Genomic DNA, 14,902 nt, shown 5'->3' with positions numbered 1-14,902 from the left:
AAACAGACTAAGGTTGCAGAGAAAAGCTTTGCTGTCCCAGCTGCAGCATCTCCCCTCCCCAGCCTAATACTAGGGCTCTTTTTTTCTCTTTGGAACTCCCCATCTACTATCATCAGCTCCAGTCAGCATGGCTAGGAGTTGGGGATGTTGAAAGCTGTGATCTGGTTATGTATGGAGAACCACACTTTCTCCACCTCTGCTGTAGAGAATTCAAGCAAGCCCATTCCTTCTCCTCCTCCTCCAGGATTCCAGTTTCTTTTCCAGCTGTTAGCTTGTTTGTGCACCACCTGGTGGAAAGATGGGATACAGGCCCGAGAGCTCGGGACCAAAAACGGAGCATCCCTATTTCAGTGCCAGAAATGTCGGAGGATATGCTCATGGTGAAGCCCTGACTGGGATTGTCCTTAGCTGGGGACAAAAATAGATCAAAAGCCCACAACCACTTTGTGTGGCAGCACCCACAGTTTGCAAGTACCCTCCTATAATCATCACTTTTGCTGCACTCATTTTGGAAGCCACATAAAACTTTTATGTTCAGGCAAGCCTATCCAGACAAATAGAAATTACATGTTTTTAGTTAATTGTTCATTCTAATTCATCGTGAATATTTTTAAATGCCCATTTTAATTGTCTTTTATTGAGAAGCTTAATGTTTTGGGGGTTTTGTTGAGGTTTTATGATTGCTTAAGTGGCACATAATGTTTGTTAATTTCCTTTTTAAGTTGCCAAGGTTAGGTTCCCATCAAAATCAAGATTGCAAAAACCACTGCTTGCATAACAACCATGTGCATAACAACCAGGTGCCGTGACAGATTTAATCCATCGGTGTGTAGAGCCAACGATATTTCAAAGAGACAAACAAGCAATTATTATAGCGATATTATCAGTCACCTTGCTTTTTAAAAACAACAAATGTTTTGTGATTTTTTTTTTGCAGACACACTGAGTGCAGAGCCCCATTTTAATTGTTTACAGGCACTAAGTACGTAGAACTAATGGAAAGACTAGAAATTAAGCTAGGTCTGAGATATAATCAAACTGTGTCCTAAAATACAGTAAAGGCACACAGCCTCCCACCCGCAATATCTTGGCTGTGGCCTCAGCAGTTCCACAACTGCATAGGAGAGCACCTCTTTTAGATAAAATAGATTAGTGAACTCCAGTCTTTAAATACAACCTACAGGCTATTCTAGAAAGGTGAGAGAAGTTTGTAAACAGGACTATGCACAAGTGGAATAAATATCTGCTCACACAACAGGAAATCACCTTCTTTTCTTCCCTGCCCCCCACACCTCACAGCTCTGTATACATCCTCAAAATCTGCCCTGAAAGGTTGGGAGACACTCCAGTGAAGATTTTAGGGGTGCAGCGAGATCTGCAGGGGAGAAGAGAGGAACGTAAAGCCTGATTGGATGCATTTAAAGTACATTTAACACACATATAACACACATGGCTTTCCCCAAAGGAACCCTGGAACTATAGCTTACTCATCACAGAGCTACAATTCTGAGAACCGTTAACAAAATACAGTTCCCAGAATGCTCTGGGGGAAGCCTTACACTTTAAATGAGCATTGAATGTGCTTTAAATGCATGGTGTGGCTGTGTCCTGGTTGGCTGCACACGATAACAAATATTGTCTATTACAATTAACAAAAGAGAAAAAGCAGGATGAATTCATACTCAACCTCTGCTGCCTCTGAGCAAACTGGTCCAAACAAGGCAGAAATGTGTTCTTTTTGAAACTGGTTGATGAAAGCATGCAGAGACTTCTTTGCTTCACACCCAGAGTCGGCATAAATAAACTCCAAGCTGTAATTGCCTAGGTAAGATGGATCTGCATTGACCTTATCGATGGCAATCTCGACAGCGGAGCTTAACCTTTGGCCACTCAGGGGATGGGAGATATTCCAAGGAGCCTGAAAGGCTATTACAAGCTTGGGCATTCCAAGATCACTAGCGGTGTTAGCGGAATAGACTGCAGTAGCAAATGAGATCACTGAACCATAGTAAATGTGGAAGAAATTCTGTGGGCATTTGCTCATGTGCCACCGCATCACTGAACCAAATACTAAGCTGCTCTCCAATTTGCAAACCTTATGTCGTCCTTTTCTCTGTGTTACTTATACTGCTGCTTGAAATGATTATATCAACACCTCTGCCTGTAGCATGACATGTCATCAACAGTTCTAATTAACAGAATCCTTGATCACCAAAACAGCTTCCTTGCAGCACTATCTCCAATCTTGCTATGTCAAAAGGTCAGTTTAAAACTTTTGAAGAGGTATTTTTGTCGTTGCTGCTGACTTTGCTAAACTCTGCTTAAATTAACTGAGCCGACAGGAAACATCCAAGGGAAATGTTGGTGTGTGTACTCCTTTCTGTAAAATGAGTATTTACGGAACACCTTGTTTACAAAATTTCAGGATCTGGCGAAGTGTCAGGTATTATTTGTGCTCTGTTGTTATGGCAAGTACAATCTAGAAGGATGCAATTATGTGCTTGCAAATAATAATGTCCCTTGTGGCTTAAAGAAGAGTTGAGTGCAAACCTCTATGAGGTTGCCCGTCATGAGTGATCCAGATAATGGAAAACAGTACCCTACAGCTTACTGGATGTTCATAGAATCATAAAATCATAGAGTTGCAAGGGATCCTAAGGATCATCTAGTCCAACCCCCTGCAATGCAGGAATATGCAGTTCTCCCTTATGGGGATTGAACCTGCAACCTTGGTGTTAACAGAACATTTGGGGTTTAAATATGACACTTCTGCACTGCAGCTTAGTCTGAACTCAGTGCAGCTCGTGAATGTGTTGTAGCATCCATAGAATATTGTTCTCATTGCTACAGTCCCTGAATGGTGAGCTTGGTGGTGGTTCTGTGGAGGCTGGGAGAACCCACTTTAAAAAACAACAACAAAAACTGCTGCTGCTATTTTGCAATTGGTGGACCTCAGAAATTATAAGCCCTCTCAAGTGTGTAAATTTTGTATATGTAAGCTCATTTTGAAATACGTGTGATTAGGATCATTTAATTATCCACAGAAAGGTTCGGTATTTGGTGGGCACTTGTGACAAAGTTTCTAAGCTGCTTTGCTGGGGGCGGGGAGGAATGCTACATTTTTATTGCCTTTTACTGGTGATAACAATATGCTGACTTAGAAGCCTTCCGAATGATCTTTAAACTTTTTGTGTCTGACTGTTACATGTCCGATATTTCTTCCCTTTGATCCAGTTTTTTTAATCAATGAATAGTCCTAAAGTCCAAGTCCACTAAAGCAGATGCTTGGATTCCACTTTAATTCCTCTTGAGTCTCTGATATTTAAAATCTCTTAGGGAACACTTGTCACTTCCTGTTGCTGACACTACCTTACACATGCTTTCCAAGCATAGGTGGGGACATGTTTTTAGCTTGAGGGCCACGTTCCCTGACTGCCACCAAAGGGCTACCTGAGGACCATTTTGTCCTGAGGGGACGAGAAAGATAAGTCAGAGCAACTCATGAGCTTCCCAGCACATAGCTCCCGGTGAGGTGGCCTTTCTTCTCCAAACTGCCACCACAGGGCTACTCAAGAGCTACCCTGTTCTGAGGGCTGGAGTGTTAAGAACATAAAAATGTAGGGAAAGCCCTGATTGATCTGACCAGAAACCCACCAGTTGCCTCTGATTGGTAGTGCAGACAGGGACGCACTGCTGACCTGACTTCCCAGTGCTGCATGTTGCAGATGGTTTCTGAAAGGGGTGGGAGGAGCCAAACTTGGTGTGGTGCGAGTATGGTGTCGGATTGTGTCTGCCACTGCACCAGCAGCAAGCTCCCCCCTGCCCCTTCCTCCTGGGTAAGCAGCAGTAGTATGAAACACTGGGAAATTACAGTCTGAGAAGCCCACAAGCAGGGCATGAAGACACTAGCACAGGCTTCCTCAACCTCGGCCCTTCAGATGTTTTTGGCCTACAACTCCCATGATCCCTAGCTAGCAGGACTAGTAGTCAGGGATGATGGGAATTGTAGTCTCAAAAAACATCTGAAGGGCTGAGGTTGAGGAAGTCTGCACTAACACTTTCCTGATTATTTTTCCTAGCAACAGATATTTCTTTGCTTCCAGATTGGGGTTGGGGGTTAATGTTGCAAACAGGTCATTGAGATATCACAATTTAGACACTGGCAACAGGTGTTTTGTTTTTAATTATAGGATTTTTCTTCAAAAGTGTAAATCTGGACTAAATAGCAAAAATGTGTGGGTGCTGCAAAAATCTTGTATGCAGCCACAGTAAATGTTCCGGAAGCAGCTTCTGATACTGATCATGAATAATAGCCAATGATAAACTTGAATTTGGTGATCTAGATCTACCTTTCGAAAAAGGTTTTGTGCCTTTGCTTTTGCTTGTAGTTTATCTGTGGAGCTTTATTGTATATATATTTTAGTGGAAGCTTATTAGTTTAATTCTTTTATATAAACTGCTTTGCAAAATTCCGATGGAAGGCATTGTATAAATAGCTTAGATCAAACTAATAGGAGCATAATGATGATAAGGTAACAGCTAGGAAATCCCAGCTGAAATCTTGCCCCAGCAGTTGATTAATGAAGGAACCTTTATACCACCCCTCAACCATAACACACATAGACACTCCAACTGAAATAATATTGACCTACTTTCAAGGGAATATTTAAAGATTGCTGAGATAACTTATGTGGGGCACATTGTGTGTACGCATACACACAAATGTTCAGTAGTAATATATCTGGTGAATTCTGTAATATACTGTATCAGCAATGAACTGTCTCACAAGGCTCAGTGACTCCTTCCCCTGGTATTGTACTGCTATCAATGAATGAAACAGAACCAGGAGGAAAGGGGCCATCCTTGCGTAACTCACTTAAGTTTTGCCATCGTGTTGGTAGAATTCTGTATGCTCAGCATCTGTTTGCTGGCTTTTATGGTGGGACTGAAGAGATAACAAGGTGACTGAACAGACTTGCTCAACTTGTCTACATGTTAATGAGAAACTAATACTAATAAGAGGGCTGTCAGTAAATATGTTTAGGATTGCTCTATGCTGCAGGAAAAGACCATTTTCATACGTACATCATACAACTGTAGAGTTGGAAGGGACCATGAAAGTCATCTAAGTCCAACCCCACTGCAATTCAGGAATCTTTTGGCCTACATGGGCCTTGAACTCGCAACCTTGAGATTAAGAATCTCATGCTGTACTGATTGAGCTATCCCAGTTACATAATTAAAATATGCTGGGCATCCATAAGGAGCTGGACATTTTTGGTTGTTGTAGCAACATTGGCGAATCCCTGCTACCCTCAAAAGGCCCACCTAAACCTAACACTGAATGATTATTATTTTAGACAGTCTGGCTTGTCAAAGAGGTTTTTTGGGTATGAGATGGTTTCATTTATAGAATTATCCTCTTGCTGTTACATTGAGGCCCCTTTTAACCTGTTCGTTGTTCTATGGCCTTAAATCAGGATTGGGCAGTCTTCCGCCTTGCAGAATAGACTTTTTTGTTCACCAGACCCTTATGGTCCACCAGCCAAAACTGGTCACAGAATGGTGCCTTGAGGGTGAAACCAGCTGCAAGTACCTACTGCCTAGGATTGCCATATTTCAAAAAGTTAATCTTCATGTGCAATTACATCTTTCATTCACATCACCATGGCACTCATCCTTCCCCAGAATATTGGAGGTACGATCAATATGCATTGATCGGAGCATATTGCAACAGCGTACAACCATTGCTACATATTTTGGGTGAGGCTTTTCTCACACAACTTTCCCCGCTTTCTGATGAGAAAGATTCAAAATTCACCAGTAAAAGCATGCTGGGTTACGTACTTCTGCTTTAGGTGCTCTGATGAGCCGCTGGTGAAAGCCAGTGCTGGTTTTTCAACTTTAGACACCCTACAAATTTGTAGAGCTATTGTGTAAACATTAACTGCTTAGCCTTTTGCTAAACAGGCATTTTTCACCAGCTCAAATTATTCCATCTGTTTGATCACGTCAAGCCCCACCCTTGAACCTGCCACAAGGTCTGTTCAAAGATTGCAGACTGCAATGCTGTTGCTTTATTAGAGCCCTCTGAGCATGGATGACTGAAGCAGATTAGCTCCAGGAACTACTTGTGAGAGGAGCATGTGCTAAACTTCAGTGTGAGGCTTGTGGGGGAGAAAGCTTTCTCTCACTTTTGTGGTTGATCAACAGGAAGAAGGTAAGCATTGAAATTAACTCTCTCCCAGTCAACATCCAGTGATGCTAAATAGCTAGTTTTTGCTGTTTAAAGATTATGGGGAAACAAAATAGCCGATAGCTGTTAAACACTGGTAGCGGATTAAGAATTGGTATATCTAAATAATAATAAAAATAGTTCGTGTCGGGTGAATACAAAGCAATCTGATGACGAGCAGGTGATCTAACAAATAAGTCTGCAATCATAAATGAAAAACCTGATTCTAGACCGCACTGAACCCAAAATTTCATTTCTGTATCATGACATAAGTTTCTTAAAGACTTCTCAGAGGGTACAACAACTCTATTAGTTTTGAAGATGCCATGAGACTGTCTGCCTCTCATTTCCTGTATGAATCCCCCCTGGAATTATTCATTTGAATGATCAGTGGTTTATATCTGCTTTGGGAGCCAATCTCGACGGTAATTAATTCCTTTTTTGAAAACTCACTGTGTCCTTTTCTTGAGCGCGAGAGGAAGAGTTGTTCCACTTGTACCATTCAGTGACTGTTGTTGTTAGTATTATTATTATTATTATTATTATTATTATTATTATTATTATTACAGAACTGAAGCTACATATGGCAATTACAGATATAGATCAAAATACAGATCATACACAGCTTTCTCTTTGTACAGCGTTAAATGGTACCAGTTAAGAATGTTATACAAATTGAAGGTCATATATACAATTGGTTAAACTGGAAAATTCTGTCATATATCACTTTACCAACTCTTTGATTCTCCTCTCATGTGCTGCGCTGATGTTGTAAGCTTCAGGTAACATTGGACATGGTACATTCTTCACTTTTTGCCCTATCCTTCTGACTCTCTTGCACAGCATTATTGACATAAAGGTAGTGATGCATACGAGTGTCAGTCTGGAAAAGCTGTGAGGATCACAGGCAACGAATTTAATTATGGAAGTACAACTGCTTATTGTTGTGGGAAAGTTGGGTTTTTTAAAAAGTACTTTTGTGCAATTTCAAATCCTGCCTTCCCAGGAGGAACCTTATGCCTTCACACTAGGAAGTATTGTAATGAAAACTCATTGCAGCCATGCTTACTGCCAGCAAGAAGCACAGAGTAGTTCCCACAACTGTTTGCAAAAGCACGTGCCGTATGATGTCAAGACTAGGTAAAAAAGGATAGTGAACAAAATGCTTAGAATTATGGGAAGCAGAACTACCGTATTTTTTGCTCTATAGGACGCACCGGACCACAAGATGCACCTAGTTTTTAGTGGGGGAAATCAAGAAACAAAATCTTATTCCCCCCTCCTCCCAGCCCCAAAGAGCAAAGAAGCCAAGACAGTGAGCGGGATCCATCCCGCTGGCTGTCTTGGCTTCCTCTTTAGCCGCGCGCAACCTCTCCAGCCGGGAGAGGCTGCGCGCGGCTTTGGCAGAAGCCAAGACAGCCAGCGGGATGGATCCCACTCACTGTCTTGGCTTCCTTTTTAGCCGCGGGGCTGGGGCGGGGTAACCCCGAGCTTCCCCCGACCCCAGCCCCCAGAACAGGTCCGGGAGCGGCGGCAAGGTTGCGCGCAGCCTTGCCTCCGCTCCCGGAGCTTGCGGGGTTGGGGGCGGGGGAAGCCCATGATTCCCCTGACCCCAGCCCCTAGAACAGGTCGGGTAGCGGTGGTCCCTTCTCTCTCCTGGGGAAAAGCCCGCAAGAGCCGCGTGAAGCTCTTGGGGGCTTTTCCTGCCTGCCTCCCCCCTGCACTCGCTCCATAGGGCACACAGACTTTCCCCCTTAGTTTTTAAGAGGGGAAAAGTGTGTCCTATGGAGCGAAAAATACGGTACTTTTCTGCTCTGATTTTGATGTGTTAGCCTGAGTCAATGTACTACTGCTAGGGAAATGATGGAGCGCCAACAGGATTTTCAGGGCTCATTATGTCGACTGGACCCTCCATTTAACATGCAAAAGAGAATACCAATTGGCATATGTTTGGTGTTGTGCGCAAAATTGTATGCCTTTTTAGTAGGTTGGGTGGAGGGCCCAAAAATATCTATCAGAGACCACACAACAAGCTCTTAGATGTTTGACAGACAGAATGTCAACAGGTGAAGCATTTCCCATAATGGAAATTGAATTTCTGCCTGCCACATAGCTGTGAAAAGCACAAGATGCCTGCCTTCCCCCATTGTCAACCCTGAACAATGCAAAGAATTCAAGTTTCATGAGCTGTAAACTAGTTACATTACTGTAATGTCTTTCATTAGTTTGCCTCTCGCTGGCAATACTGTATTCAGTGCAAAACCAGGCATGGCGTTTCAGGTGGCAAGTGTGTATGCATGCATCAAAAGAGATGTAAGATTATCAGCAACTCAAGTTCAGGTGCTCATATGTGGATCAGTTCAATAGTAAACTGTTAAAGAACATTGTTGTGCTTCTTTACGATTTAGACCTCACAGTAACTACAGCAATGCTATCAACACACGTCAGTCACCCTTTTATTTTACTTCGAGAAAAAAGGGGGTTGAGCCTTTGACATGAATATACCCATAATTTTAGAGTTTATACCAACAGCAACCTCTTCCACCATTATCCTATTCCCCCCTCGTGGTTGGGAAAGCAAATATTTTCCCTCCTCCCAATGTTACTGCTAAAATCAATTTGATAGACCCCTCCTCTGTTTGTGTTTCCTTAGAGCTGTATAACAACACTGAATACAGAGTGGTAATTCACTACCCTCTCTCAGCACCCCTGTTCTATAACATTAGTACAATAATACTGCACCACTTTGTAGGGCTGTTTTAACCTATCCTTTCTCAACCAGAATACCAACCTCCCTACAATACGGATATACCATATTTTTCACTCTATAGGGCGCACCGGACCATAGGGCGCACCTAGTTTTTTGGGGGGGAAATAAAGAAAAAAAATTATTCCCCCCCCCCAGCTCCAAAGAGCAAAGAATCCCGCTGGCTGTCTTGGCTTCCTCTTTAGCCACGCACAACCTCTCCAGGTGCGCATGGCTTCGTTTTTAGCCACGGGGCTGGGGCGGGGGAAGCCCGAGCTTCCCCCGACCCCAGCCCCCAGAACAGGTCCGGGGGCGGTGGCAAGCGCTGCGGATAGCTGCCCGAAGCCCCGGGAGCGCAGCGCTGAGCTCCCCGGGCTTCGGGCTGCAGGCTGCTATCTGCAAGCCTTCGGAGCCTGGCGGGAACTCCCGCCGCACTCCGAAGGCTTGCACATAGCTTCCTGAAGCCTGGAGAGCGAGAGGGGTCGCTGCGCACCGAGGGGAAAAAGTGTGTCCTATAGAGCGAAAAATATGGTACTAATGATGGGTTTTTGTTGTATCTGCATTTGCAGAGTGTTTAAAACTAGAACACAAAAAATAAAATAATGTATGCACAAAAAGGAGGGGGAAACACATTGGACTGATAGTGCATCAAGGAAGACCCAAAATCTGACTAGAAAGAAATAGGAAGCCCTTCCTGCTCCGTTCAGAACCCCTTTTTAAGTATTCTTTTGCGAAGCCCCTGCATTTCATTCTAGCACTCACAGATCTGACTTCACTCATTGGCTAAAAGCACTGAAAGGCAGGGGCAGGTTCATAGCTAGCAAAGCAGTTTCTTTAAATGGTACTTGCATGTTTTGCTTCACAACTTTTATTTTAAAGGAGCCAGAGACGCTGTGCAGTAACTAAAGTTTATGGACTGAACAAGGGAAGCCCTTCATAGAGTGCAGTGCATTCATCTAGCCCTGAAGTTACCAGTGCCTGAACTACTATGATCAAACTGTCTTGCTCCAGGAATAACCGTAGCTGCTGTATCAACCAAAGCTGATAAAAAGAACCTATGTCATTAACAGCCTGATAGGCTATAATTAAGCAGGTGTTTCCAGATGAGGAGATAAGAGGGATAGAAAAGTTTCACCTGCTACATTGTAGGTTACTCTTAAAGTAGCAGAGGCAACAAAAGAGCCGGCCACTTGGAACACAAGTTCCAATCATCAACCTTTTTATTCGACCGTCAGTCAGAAAAAAGTACATTTGTCAATACACAGTTAAAACATCCAGGAAGATTTTAGAACTTAGCCAACACTAAAATGGGCTAAACAGATAGCCCCATATCAATACAGTCAATTATAGTCTTGCGACGCTTAAAAGCTAAAAAAAGAAATTTGGCCACCAAGGAAGGTATAGCTCTAGTGACATTATTCAGCAAGTGTAAAACCTGGTTTTCTCTGGGTAGGAAGCTAAATTGACATAGGAGTGGGTCTATAAAATTTTGTCTAAGCTCTGCATGAGAAGGGCAAGTCAAGAGAATGTGTTCGGTGGACTCAACCACACCCATGGCACAATGACAGGTTCTCTGGGCGTATGGTACTCCCCTATACCTTCCCCACAATATCGCAGAGCCAAGGACATTTAATCTAGCCGCTGTAAGAAGTCTGCGGTATTCCACATAGTGGATTTCTGCAAGGTAGGGAGCTGGTGTGGTCCGATAAATCTGGTCCCCTAGAAACATCCCTGGTTTTACCTGGGCTATGTCCTCTTGTCTGGCAATGTCACTCAGTCTCCGGGAGATCACAGCTCTAGCTTGATTGTACGTCATAGACTCAAAGTAAAGGTGAGACAATCCGCAGGATTGAACCTTGTTAATGACCTCCCTTTCCCACGATGATTGGAAATCGTCCCTCAATATCAAGGGGGCAATACCCACTGGTTTAAAACAAAGCTTGAGCCATAGCCAGAGCTTCGTCTTCAAGGCCACATACCGTAGAGCTTGCCAGCCGACCTCTAATCTCATAACCGCACCCGCTACCGAGGGGGGAATCCTAAGGATGGCTCTAAGGAATCGCGTTTGGATAGAATCCAGTTTCAAAAAATCCCTACGGGAGACTAAAGAGATGCCCACCAAAAGAAGGGGGAGGACTTTCATTTGAAAGAGTCTCAAAGCTATCTTCACTGATTGAGCCTGATTCTTAGCATATAGAGATCTAATCTGGGTGGCTGCTTTAGATGCATTAGTTGTTATATAGTCTCTATGGGCCAGAAAAGACCTATTTGACCGTATTACTTGTCCCAGATATTTAAAGCAGTTAACCTGCTCTAGGGGGATCCCGTTCATCGACCATCGATGGAGTCTCGGTCGGGCAGAGAAGACCATGATCTTGGTCTTAGCATAGTTGGGTTGGAGCTCATGCTGATCACAGTATTCATGTAGAGCTTGCAACATTTTCCTCAGTCCAATAGGGGATCTGGCAAGAAGTGCGGCGTCATCCGCATACAGAAGAACATTCAGAGATCGGCCTGCTAATTTGGGGGGGGGGTGGAAAGCATCATTGGCCATGTGAGTCACCAGTGAGTTAATGTAAAAGCTAAACAATGCTGGGGCCAATAGACAACCCTGTCTTACCCCTCTAGTGGTGGTAACAGGGTTGGAGACTAGGCCTTTATTGTCTAGCCTGATTCTCAGAAAGGTGTTTGTATGGAGGCTGATAATCAGATGAAGGAGACGACGATCGATCTTTGTAGCAGCCAGTTTTGTCCATAGCTGCTTTCTAGAGATTCAATCAAATGCCTGCTTAAGGTCAATAAAAGCCACATGAAGAACCTTTGGGGCTTTGCCGGCATACTTTTCCGCCAGGTGATTCAAGGTTAATATTTGGACACAAGTTCCAATGAAGAGAAAAAAATGACATGACAACAGACAGGCAAGTTTTGACACTTACACCAGAGTTTAGGTTTACATGCATGTGTCTCTGTTTTTGGTATTCCTCCTTTCCTGTTTTCTGCCACTATGCCTGCAGGGAAGAGATCAAAAGCTTTTGCTTTCAGGTAATTGCAGCTTATTATACCAATTTACAATTATAAGTGGTAAATCTTAGATATGATTTAAGGAAACAAGCCAGCTTAATTAACCATGGTTGGCCTGTTTCCCTAAACCCTAAAACTAATTTGACCAGGTTCAGATAGAACAACCGTCCACAGTTAATGAAAAATCGCTGAGCTTGAAGCTTGCAGTCTCGTGGCTGCTGCAGTGAGCTGTTGCCCGAGGCTCCTTCACATAATACTAAATCAGCCTTTCCCAACCTGATGCCCTTCCAGCATTCCAGCATCAGCCGCAGCTACCAAGATTAATGGTCAAGGGTGGTAAAGTTGCAGTCCGAAACAAATGGAGGGCATCAGGTTGGGGAAGGCAGCGCTCAGTCATTGTTTAGCATCATATTCAAACCATAACATAACTGGGACAAAGAGGGCAAGTAGCAGAAGCAGATGCAGATGACGGGGGCTGAATTATACGATTCATGAACCATCCCATGCACCTGGGATTAAGCTCCATTGAACTCAGTAGAACATCTGAATAAATATCCATAGGCTAGGGGATGAACCGCTTGGACTTCATGGACTTTCACAAACCCCATCCTCTCTGCAGTGAAATTAAAAATTATATGTAAGTGAGTTCAGAATAGTTCTTTATCCTGTGCGGGAACTCTGTATTCCCTTGTCACAATTCTAGGCAATTATGTTCGTTTGTTTTTAAATGGAGATGAAGGTCTTAAGCTGGAAATAAAAGCTTATTTTCTGGTGCTTTTAGCCTAAATGCAGTTGCCCACTTCCCTTCCTGTTGCAGCTATCTGGAGCTACGTAAGGCGCATGCAAGCAAGTCCCCCCTGAGTGCAGAGCGATTTCCTTCTAAGCAAATGTGCATAGCATTAAAAAGACTGAGAAAAATGAGTCACTTCCTGCCTGAGAGGCCTCCCTTTCTGTGAGCTATTCCCAGCACTTCCTGGAAGTGGCTGCTATTTAAGGCCGTGAGTCTGAGTTTGTTGCAAGCGTGTGGTAGGAGGCTGCTAGCTGGTAAGTGGAAGAAGCATGGTCAGATTTAGTATGTTACAGATCAATTCTAAAGCGTGCCTGGCTTTTGTCCTCCTCCTCTTGTGCGTACTATTGATAACTTTAGAGGTTAGCAAAAGGCACACCGGATGTCTGAATAAGGTTCTTTTCGTTGGCGGTTGCTATTGTTTTTACTCAGTCAGTTGTATTTGTATCTTGAGAGGATGTTAAAAGGGTAGAAGGTGGTAATATTGCAACTCTGTGGTAGTGGGTTAGCAACAGTAATTTGCTTAAAACCCCTTTATGCTTCGAAACGTGGCCTTTGTTGCATAGATTTATGTATCTAGATGAGAACTGAACTCAAAGGTATAGTATTTATACCAAGACCATTCAACAGCTGACTTGCTTTTCTACTTGGGTCTTCTAGCAGCAGTTGCTTATCCAGTTTCTATGACAGAGATTCAAAGGTCAAGGCTTGAGTTATCCCTTTATGCAGCACAGACATGCTTATATAAATAGTAATGTAGCTCTGGAGTTTTGGTTTGGTTTTGACTGACTAAAAACGCAATTGAAGCTGAGTGAAAGCTTCCACTGTTTTTTATGTTTTGTTCTGTGGAATAAGAATGCTCTGATTGCTGCTGTACATAATTGATGAATAACTTCTAGGAGTTTGCTTGAAATCTTTATAGTTTAGTTTTAACCTTGCTTTGCTGAGGAACATGAAAAATGTCTCATGTCAAGTTGGAACACATGTCCATCTAGCTCCCTATTATCTGCTACATGGCCTGAAAGTAGCTCTCTAGCATTTCAGATGGGAGTTGTCCCTGGAGATGGCAGGAACTGAGGCTGGAAATTTCTGCATGTTCTCTGCCATTGAACTATGGCTTGTCTAGTTAAATAAAAACTGAGTAAAGTTACTGAATCTTGGACAATCTTGGTCCTTATCAGACTTCTGATAAGTGGCCTTTCTAGTTAGCAATGAGTACACTTGTAATATACAAGTACTGTGTAAGAGAAATGCTCTATCCAAAGGAGGCTTGAATACCTTCGAGAAGTCTTATATAATGAAGGCATGCTGAATGCATATTCATGAGAACAGAACTGGGAAAGAAAGCATACTAAGTGCAATGCCTATGGAATACGAAGTGGGTTGCAATGAGAGCCAGTGTGGTGTAGTGGTTAAGAGCGGTAGTCTCGTAATCTGGGGAACCGGGTTTGCGTATCCGCTCCTCCACATGCAGCTGCTGGGTGACCTTGGGCCAGTCACACTTCTCTGAAGTCTCTCAGCCCCACTCACCTCACAGAGTGTTTGTTGTGGGGGAGGAAGGGAAAGGAGAATGTTAGCCGCTTTGAGACTCCTTAAAGGGAGTGAAAGGCGGGATATCAAATCCAAACTCTTCTTCTTCTTCTTAAATAACGGCTCATCAACGTTTTTGGACCCATGAGCATGTTTGGAAACTTGAAAATGTTTTGTGGGGGAGCACACCCACAACCACGCATATCCCCTGCTCTTCACTGCAATTCCTACTCCACACCTCACAACCCTATTCTCACACACACCAGGAGTGTTATTCTTGCCCCGCTGAATCGGAGACGATCCCCATCTCTTTGTTCAGCCCAACCTACTAGATACTGATGTAAGCAAGAAAGAGGCATGGGTCAATTTGCAGGATGATTTCTCTGGCAACACAGCAGTGTTCAGATGCTGCGTAAGGCAATACTGGACCAGGACAATGTGGGACAACTTTGCTCATCCCAAATAATTCATTCCTCCCATCAGGATTTGTGCCAGAAAGATCAAGGAAAAGTGTGGGTGCATGTTGCAAGCAAGCATAATTTGTGGTGCTGGAAAATGTCATGACATACTTGTTAAGGCATAA

At 43.4% G+C, this 14,902-nt stretch overlaps 2 protein-coding genes across 3 annotated transcripts in view; one reads left to right on the top strand and one right to left on the bottom strand.

The window, feature by feature from the left end:
* The window catches only part of LOC128413386 (guanylate cyclase 2G-like), a 35,422-nt gene extending 33,465 nt beyond the window's left edge, over positions 1-1,957 (bottom strand). Inside the window, exon 1 of the mRNA XM_053387426.1 lies at positions 1,688-1,957. Within this exon, the coding sequence (XP_053243401.1) occupies positions 1,688-1,945 (258 nt within the window). The 5' untranslated portion in view covers positions 1,946-1,957. The remainder of the gene's footprint in view (positions 1-1,687) is intronic.
* Positions 1,958-6,085: 4,128 nt separating this feature from the next.
* ACSL5 (acyl-CoA synthetase long chain family member 5) overlaps positions 6,086-14,902 on the top strand; it is a 34,057-nt gene continuing 25,240 nt past the window's right edge. The window contains exon 1 of one of the 2 annotated variants that reach the window (XM_053389210.1): positions 6,086-6,220. The gene's annotated coding sequence lies outside the window, so the exon portion shown is untranslated. Of the gene's footprint in view, positions 6,221-12,953; positions 13,047-14,902 lie in introns of those variants that run through there. The other variant, XM_053389211.1, reaches the window with a different exon arrangement.

This window comes from Podarcis raffonei, chromosome 5, assembly GCF_027172205.1.
Source record: "Podarcis raffonei isolate rPodRaf1 chromosome 5, rPodRaf1.pri, whole genome shotgun sequence".
Lineage (NCBI taxonomy): Eukaryota > Metazoa > Chordata > Lepidosauria > Squamata > Lacertidae > Podarcis > Podarcis raffonei.
The sequence above is the reverse complement of the archived record's forward strand: the minus strand, read 5'-3'. Positions and strand labels throughout refer to the sequence as shown.